The 8,490-nt window shown below is 49.7% G+C and overlaps 1 protein-coding gene across 1 annotated transcript in view; it reads right to left on the reverse strand.

The window, feature by feature from the left end:
* Nucleotides 1–8,490, reverse strand: part of ASAP2 (ArfGAP with SH3 domain, ankyrin repeat and PH domain 2) — a 175,623-nt gene that overhangs the window by 5,907 nt on the left and 161,226 nt on the right. The window contains exon 25 of the mRNA XM_011965316.1: nucleotides 130–179. Within this exon, the coding sequence (XP_011820706.1) occupies nucleotides 130–179 (50 nt within the window). The remainder of the gene's footprint in view (nucleotides 1–129; nucleotides 180–8,490) is intronic.

Genomic DNA, 8,490 nt, shown 5'->3' on the forward strand with positions numbered 1-8,490 from the left:
GGGCAGGAGGGCTGTGGGAGGGGAGACAGCTGGGCCCTCCCTCAGGCCTGACCACCTGGCAGGGAACGTCCACCACATTGCTCCCATGGACCAAGCAGAAACAAACTCAGTCCCAAATTAAATAATTACCAGGTACTCTTGGTTGGCCTTTGTTGGTCAGCGGGGTGGACTTGTCAGCCCTACAAAGACAGAGAAAAAGTAGATTTACTGCTACCTGAGGGTACCTGCCCCTTTCTCATCCCCTTTTATCAGAGAACCTTCTGAGTTCAAGCTGAAAGTGTGTGAGGTGATTTCTTCCAGTCACTCAGCTCTGTTTTTTATGGGAAAAGGAAGAATGAGAGGCCCTAAGAAAGTGCTAGATCCAACATTTCTGATTCTAAAACCAGGGGTTTTCTCGAGCACTCTGTCCACGTGAGCCTGCCGATGGCCAGGGTCTGGAGCAGTGCTGGACACCGGCCCCGCCCTGAGTCTGCTCAGCCCCTTCCCTGCCTTGGTCCCATCACACAAAAGGGCGGGGCTGAACCTTAACCTCAGGCCCAGATGGCTCTGCCAGGATGGGTCCGATCACTCTGAGTCAGTGCTGTCCACGCCTCTGTGGTCCCTGCTTCTGGGAACCAATGTGGCTGACCATGGGCTCAGGCCCCATCCACAAGCCTCTGGGCCAGCATGCCCCAAAGCCACAAAGTGGAAACGCACGAGTGAGGATGTGGTTCTCAGGGCTGGCAGACAGGGGTCCCTCAGTTTGAACCTGCCACTTGGCAGCTCTGGATAAATGGGTTCTGGAGAGTCAGCATTTTCATCTGCAAAAGCTGTGACACAAGATCCGCCAACTCCAGAGCTAAGGAGCAGTGCCATCAGTGAGGACCTCTGGCTTCAGTTCCCCCGTGGATCTCCTGGACCTCGCATAAAGCCAGGCCCAGGCCGGGGGCTGGAGAAGCAGAAGAGGAAGGCCAGGGAGGAAGGGAAGGCAAAGATGGGATTCTTTCCACTGTACGCTCCCGTCCGTCGACACTCCCGTTGCTGCTCGGAATGAACCCTGTCTGGCCTCGATGCTTACAGTCCCAGAATGAAGGGAGAGAAAACATCACGTGGGTTTTGCTCATACTTTGAAGGAACTGAAAAGGAACTTTGTTTTATTCCATAAAGACCCCTCCCATTTGACCAGTCTGGCCATTTGTTTTCCATCAATGTCTCTGGGTGTAAATGTCTCTGCAGACATCATTACACTGACCAGGCTGACCCCCTCGCCTGCAGTCATCCCTAACTACGGAACACTCGCAGGCCTGATCCTCTGAGACAGCGGTCAGCAGACTTTCTTTAAAGAGGCAGCTAGTAAACTTTTTAGGCTTTGTGATTTTTTTTTTTTTTTTTGAGATGGAGTCTCACACTGTCTCCCGGGTTAGAGTGCAGTGGCATAATCTTGGCTCACTGCAACCTCTGCCACCCGGGTTCAAGCAATTCTCCTGCCTCAGCCTCCCAAGTAGCTGGAATTACAGGTGTGCACCACCACACACAGCTAGTTTTTTGTATTTTCAGTAGAGACGGGGTTTCACCATGTTGGCCAGGCTGGTCTCAAACTCCTGACCTCAGGTGATTCACCCACCTCGGCCTCCCAAAGTGCTGGGATTACAGGCGTGAGCCACTGCACCCGGACTTTGTGTTTGTTTTTTGAGTCAGGGTCCTGCCCTATTACCCAAGCTCGAGTGCAGTGAGGCAGTCAGTTCACTGCAGCCTCGAACTCCTAGGGTCAAGTGATCCTCCCCCTTCAGCCTCCTGAGTAGTTGAGACTACAGGTGCACGCCACCATGCTTGGCTAACTTTCAAAATTTTTTGTAAAGACATGGTCTCACTATGTTTTCCAGGCTGGTCTCGAACTCCTAGTCTCAAGCAATCCTCCTGCTTCGGCCTCCCAAAGCTCTGGGCTTACAGGTGTGAGCCACTGCACCCAGCTGGCTTTGTGGATTCTAGCGTCTCTGCTGCAATCATTCAGCTCTGCCACTGCGGCGTGAAAGCAGCCCCAGACTGCATCAACAAACAGGTGTGGCTAATGGTCCAATAATATTCTATGAGCGCTGAAGTGAATCTCACACAGTTTTCATGCGCCATAAAATATCCTTTTGATTTTTTTTCCAACCAATTACAAATACAAAAGTCATTCTTAGTTCTTAGTTCACAGTCCCTAAAACACAGGCGGCAGGCTGGATTTGGCCTGTGAGCCATAGTTTGCTGACTCCTACCCTAAGAGAAGAGGTGTGAAAATTCACATTTATACCAGAGGCAAAATTACCGGCGGTGGGGGAGGGATAGTATCCTTTACAAAGAGGATGCACCAGTGTATTCCTTTAGAGTAAGAATGCCACTGGGCACTGGCGACATGATTCTGCCCATCCTTATCTGTCCTGGGTAGCTCTAACCTCACTTGCCCTGCTTCCCTTTTTCCTACCAGTCAGATCTGAAACCAGGTAGAATCATGTTTGAGAGGAAACCTGTCCAGCTTCTCCCAGCTAGAACACTTCTGAGAACCAGGAACCTGCACCTCACAGCTGACATCCACAGTTCTGAGTCCCAGTAACTGCTGGGAGCTGACGGCTCGTTAGCCAGAACTTCAACACATGATTTGTTCTCTTGAAAAACAGCAGCTTGGAAAGTGCAAATCACAGGGCGTCTTAAGGCAGAAGAGAGCCCAGAAGCCAAGGGAAGCATGACCTGTGGCCACTTTGGTGTAGAGGCAGAAATAATTAGCACTGGAAAGCCCATTTATTACAGCATAATTCAGTAGCTGTTTAAGACTAGGAAGGCACAGATATGCATATTATATTTTATTTTTTTGAGATGGAGTCTGGTTCTGTTGCCCAGGCTGGAGAGCAGTGGTGCAGTCTCAGCTCACTGCAACCTCCACCTCCTGGGTTCAAGTGATTATCCTGCCTCAGCCTCCCGAGTAGCTGGGATTACAGGTGTGCACCACCATGCCCAGCTAAGTTTTATATTTTTAGTAGAGATGGGGTTTTGCCATCAACTCCCGGCTTCAAGTGATCCACCCATCTTGGCCTCCCAAAATGCTGGGATTGCAGGTATGAGCTGCCACGCCCAGCCCTGCATGTTATATTTTAAAAAGTTATCTTGCAAAGTAGCATTTAAAAAGTTTTGAGAGTCTTCTGGTTAAAATGGCAGATTTAAGTACATTTGCTTCCACTTCTTCCCAAGGAAAAGGATTTTAAAAAATTAAACCTAAAAGAGGTCAGGCACGGTGCCTCATGCCTGTAATCCCAGCACTTTGAAAGGCCAATGTAGGAGGACTGCTTGAGCCCAGGAGTTTGAGACCAGCCTGGGCAAAATAAGGAGACCCCCACCTCTATAAAATATAAAAATAAATTAACCGGGCATGGTGGTGCATGCCTGTGGTCCCAGCCATGCGGAGGCTGAGGTGGGTGGATCACCTGAGCCCAGAAGGTCGAGGCTACAGTGAACCGTGACTGCACCACTGTACTCCAGCCTGGGCGACAGAATGAAAGATAAATTATAGTTAACCTAGTTGACTTCAGGAATGGAATCCCACTCCAGCAGTGAGGAAGGCTCTGAAATACTCCTATCTGTCCTGTAGTGTCCCCAAAAGGCTCAGGACCCTCTGGAAGGGGAGAAAGGCAAGGTAGTAAGCAGAAGAATTAGCCAAAAATCTGTTTAAGGAGCTCATGAATCCCTGGAATCGCGTCCCAGCTCTGATTGCCGCTGCCCTGCCCAACCTACTAGGACAGGAAGCTTCTATTCTTGGAGAGGGCAAAACAGAGGGTATCTGGATGGGGGACACCAGGTGCGGCTGTTGGGAGTATCTTGAAAAACAGAGGGACTAAGTAAAAGCTTAACTTTATTTCTCTACTCCTAAAAAAACTTCAGACGAGACAAGAGGCCCAGCCAGACCACCGCACAGTGACACCGGTGTGGGCGGCTCTGTGCAGTCTGCCAGTTTTTATTGCCTCACCTGGAGGGGAAACACCGAGCTTGCGATTTATAGGGAAAAGCCTGGAACCCACAGAGGTCAAAACGGTGTGGAGGCAGCACACACTACACGAACACGAAAACTGCAACACACACGCCAACACCTTCGCAACCATTCTCAGAGGCAGGAGACTGAGAAACGATCTCAGGAAACAAAAAGAATATCTCTACAAAAAGAGTTTAACTTGAGGATTATTATATGAGAACAGGCATGAACGCCTTAGTAAAAGAACTGGGAGATAAACTCTAGAAAATCTCCCAGAAGACAGATTTTCAAAACAGGCAGGCAAGCAAAGCAGGGATGGCCATGAGAAGGTGGTAGAGGACTAGCTGAGGATGACAGCTCGACTCCCCTGCACCGGGTGGCACTTCCAGCCCCAGCCTGGAAGGGAGGAGGGAGTGTGGGCATCCAGCCTGCCCCCCACAGCAACTCCTTCCCCTCAGAAGTAACTCTGAGCCCAGGAGACAGATGGTAGAAGCAGATCGGAGGGGTCTGGGTCTACCTTTGGGACTGGGGTACAACTAAGAATATGCACACTAAACTTAGCGTGAGCAAGAAGCAAACTTCCACATGTGAAAGCAGGGTGATGCTGAGGTTTGTCAGAGCACTTAGGGTACTCCAATAAACAAGATGACACATTCAGAAGAAAGGCCAAGGAGTCTGACATCTGAGAAGTAAGAAACATTAAGAGAACAAAAAACCCCCAATATTTAAGGCATTAAAAAATCAGTGAAATTTCTCCAAATTGAAGGATGTAGTTTGTACCTTGAAAGTCTCTGTCATCTGTCTGGCAGTGCGGATGAAAACACCCACACTGGTGTCTGGGGAAGCGCGTCACCCAGAGGTGAACAAGAAGGGCATGTCCGCAGATGGTGGCCCAACAGGAGTGTCCGAGCCCAGGTGGGATGAGGAAAGCATCCAGGTGGCAGGAAGTGAGAGCCCCCCTGAGCACCCAGTGGGGGTCCTGGAACAAGAGGCAGACCCAAAGAGGGAAAGGCAGCTGCTGTGCAGAGGCGGCAGTAGAGAGGGGGTCCTGTTTCCTAAATAGACACCGACCAAGGAAGTAAAGATGGGAGCCAGACTGCTCACCCTCAGAAAGGAAGGAAGTAGTACAGAAAAGAAGAAAACTAGAAGAAACCCCATGGTGACTGTAAAACATTGCCTTCCAATTTGTTACTATTTACTTTTTCTTTTTTTAGAGCTAGGGTCTCTGTTGTCCAGGCTGGAGTGCAGTGGCACAATCACAGCTCACTGCAGCCTTCTCCCGGGCTCAAGCAATCCTCCTGCCTCAGCCTCCCAAGTAGCTGGGACTACAGGCGTGTGCTGCCATGCCTAAGTAATTTTTATTTTTTTTTGTAGAGATAGGGTCTCACTATGTTGCCCAGTTTGGTCTCAAACTCAAGCAATCCTCTGGCTCATCCTCCCAAAATGCTGGGATTGCAGGTATGAGCTGCCACGCCCAGCCCTGCATGTTATATTTTAAAAAGTTATCTTGCAAAGTAGCATTTAAAAAGTTTTGAGAGTCTTCTGGTTAAAATGGCAGATTTAAGTACATTTGCTTCCACTTCTTCCCAAGGAAAAGGATTTTAAAAAATTAAACCTAAAAGAGGTCAGGCACGGTGCCTCATGCCTGTAATCCCAGCACTTTGAAAGGCCAATGTAGGAGGACTGCTTGAGCCCAGGAGTTTGAGACCAGCCTGGGCAAAATAAGGAGACCCCCACCTCTATAAAATATAAAAATAAATTAACCGGGCATGGTGGTGCATGCCTGTGGTCCCAGCCATGCGGAGGCTGAGGTGGGTGGATCACCTGAGCCCAGAAGGTCGAGGCTACAGTGAACCGTGACTGCACCACTGTACTCCAGCCTGGGCGACAGAATGAAAGATAAATTATAGTTAACCTAGTTGACTTCAGGAATGGAATCCCACTCCAGCAGTGAGGAAGGCTCTGAAATACTCCTATCTGTCCTGTAGTGTCCCCAAAAGGCTCAGGACCCTCTGGAAGGGGAGAAAGGCAAGGTAGTAAGCAGAAGAATTAGCCAAAAATCTGTTTAAGGAGCTCATGAATCCCTGGAATCGCGTCCCAGCTCTGATTGCCGCTGCCCTGCCCAACCTACTAGGACAGGAAGCTTCTATTCTTGGAGAGGGCAAAACAGAGGGTATCTGGATGGGGGACACCAGGTGCGGCTGTTGGGAGTATCTTGAAAAACAGAGGGACTAAGTAAAAGCTTAACTTTATTTCTCTACTCCTAAAAAAACTTCAGACGAGACAAGAGGCCCAGCCAGACCACCGCACAGTGACACCGGTGTGGGCGGCTCTGTGCAGTCTGCCAGTTTTTATTGCCTCACCTGGAGGGGAAACACCGAGCTTGCGATTTATAGGGAAAAGCCTGGAACCCACAGAGGTCAAAACGGTGTGGAGGCAGCACACACTACACGAACACGAAAACTGCAACACACACGCCAACACCTTCGCAACCATTCTCAGAGGCAGGAGACTGAGAAACGATCTCAGGAAACAAAAAGAATATCTCTACAAAAAGAGTTTAACTTGAGGATTATTATATGAGAACAGGCATGAACGCCTTAGTAAAAGAACTGGGAGATAAACTCTAGAAAATCTCCCAGAAGACAGATTTTCAAAACAGGCAGGCAAGCAAAGCAGGGATGGCCATGAGAAGGTGGTAGAGGACTAGCTGAGGATGACAGCTCGACTCCCCTGCACCGGGTGGCACTTCCAGCCCCAGCCTGGAAGGGAGGAGGGAGTGTGGGCATCCAGCCTGCCCCCCACAGCAACTCCTTCCCCTCAGAAGTAACTCTGAGCCCAGGAGACAGATGGTAGAAGCAGATCGGAGGGGTCTGGGTCTACCTTTGGGACTGGGGTACAACTAAGAATATGCACACTAAACTTAGCGTGAGCAAGAAGCAAACTTCCACATGTGAAAGCAGGGTGATGCTGAGGTTTGTCAGAGCACTTAGGGTACTCCAATAAACAAGATGACACATTCAGAAGAAAGGCCAAGGAGTCTGACATCTGAGAAGTAAGAAACATTAAGAGAACAAAAAACCCCCAATATTTAAGGCATTAAAAAATCAGTGAAATTTCTCCAAATTGAAGGATGTAGTTTGTACCTTGAAAGTCTCTGTCATCTGTCTGGCAGTGCGGATGAAAACACCCACACTGGTGTCTGGGGAAGCGCGTCACCCAGAGGTGAACAAGAAGGGCATGTCCGCAGATGGTGGCCCAACAGGAGTGTCCGAGCCCAGGTGGGATGAGGAAAGCATCCAGGTGGCAGGAAGTGAGAGCCCCCCTGAGCACCCAGTGGGGGTCCTGGAACAAGAGGCAGACCCAAAGAGGGAAAGGCAGCTGCTGTGCAGAGGCGGCAGTAGAGAGGGGGTCCTGTTTCCTAAATAGACACCGACCAAGGAAGTAAAGATGGGAGCCAGACTGCTCACCCTCAGAAAGGAAGGAAGTAGTACAGAAAAGAAGAAAACTAGAAGAAACCCCATGGTGACTGTAAAACATTGCCTTCCAATTTGTTACTATTTACTTTTTCTTTTTTTAGAGCTAGGGTCTCTGTTGTCCAGGCTGGAGTGCAGTGGCACAATCACAGCTCACTGCAGCCTTCTCCCGGGCTCAAGCAATCCTCCTGCCTCAGCCTCCCAAGTAGCTGGGACTACAGGCGTGTGCTGCCATGCCTAAGTAATTTTTATTTTTTTTTGTAGAGATAGGGTCTCACTATGTTGCCCAGAGTGGTCTTGAACTCCTGGCCTCAAGTGATCCTTCCACCTCGGCCTTCTAAAGTAATGCAGGGATGGGCTGAGCGTGGTGCTCACACTGTGTCCGGCATTGGTGGGTTCTCGGTCTCACTGACCAAGAATGAAGCCGTGGACCCTCGTGGCGAGTATTACAGTTCTTAATGGTATGTCCAGAGTTTGTTCCTTCAGACGTTCAGATGTGTCTAGAGCTTCTTCCTTCTGGTGGGTTCGTGATCCCGCTGTCAGGAGCCAAGCCGCAGACCTTCGTGGTCAGTGTTATAGCTCTTATAAGCAGCGCATCTGGAGTTGTTCGGGAATCTGGAGTTGTTCGTTCGTCCCGGTGGGTTCGTGGTCTCGTTAGCTTCAGGAGTGAAGCTGCAGACCTTCGCAGTGAGTGTTACAGCTCATAAAGGCAGCGTGGACCCAAAGAGTGAGCTGCAGCAAGATTTATTGCAAAGAGTGAAAGAACAAACGTTCCACAGTGTGGAAGGGGACCCCAGCCCGTTGCCTCCGGCTGGCTGGGGTAGCCTGCTTTTATTCCCCATCTACATCCTGCTGATTGGTCCATTTTGACAGAGTGCTGACCGGTGCGTTTACAATCCTTGAGCTAGACACAGAGCTAGAGGGAAAAGTTCTCCAAGTCCCCACTAGGTTAGCTAGACAGAGTTAGCTAGATACGGAGTACCAATTGGTGTATTTACAAACCTTGAGCTAGACACAGAGTGCTGATTGGTGTAT

Source organism: Mandrillus leucophaeus, unplaced genomic scaffold (assembly GCF_000951045.1).
Source record: "Mandrillus leucophaeus isolate KB7577 unplaced genomic scaffold, Mleu.le_1.0 Scaffold72, whole genome shotgun sequence".
Taxonomy (NCBI): Eukaryota; Metazoa; Chordata; class Mammalia; order Primates; family Cercopithecidae; genus Mandrillus; species Mandrillus leucophaeus.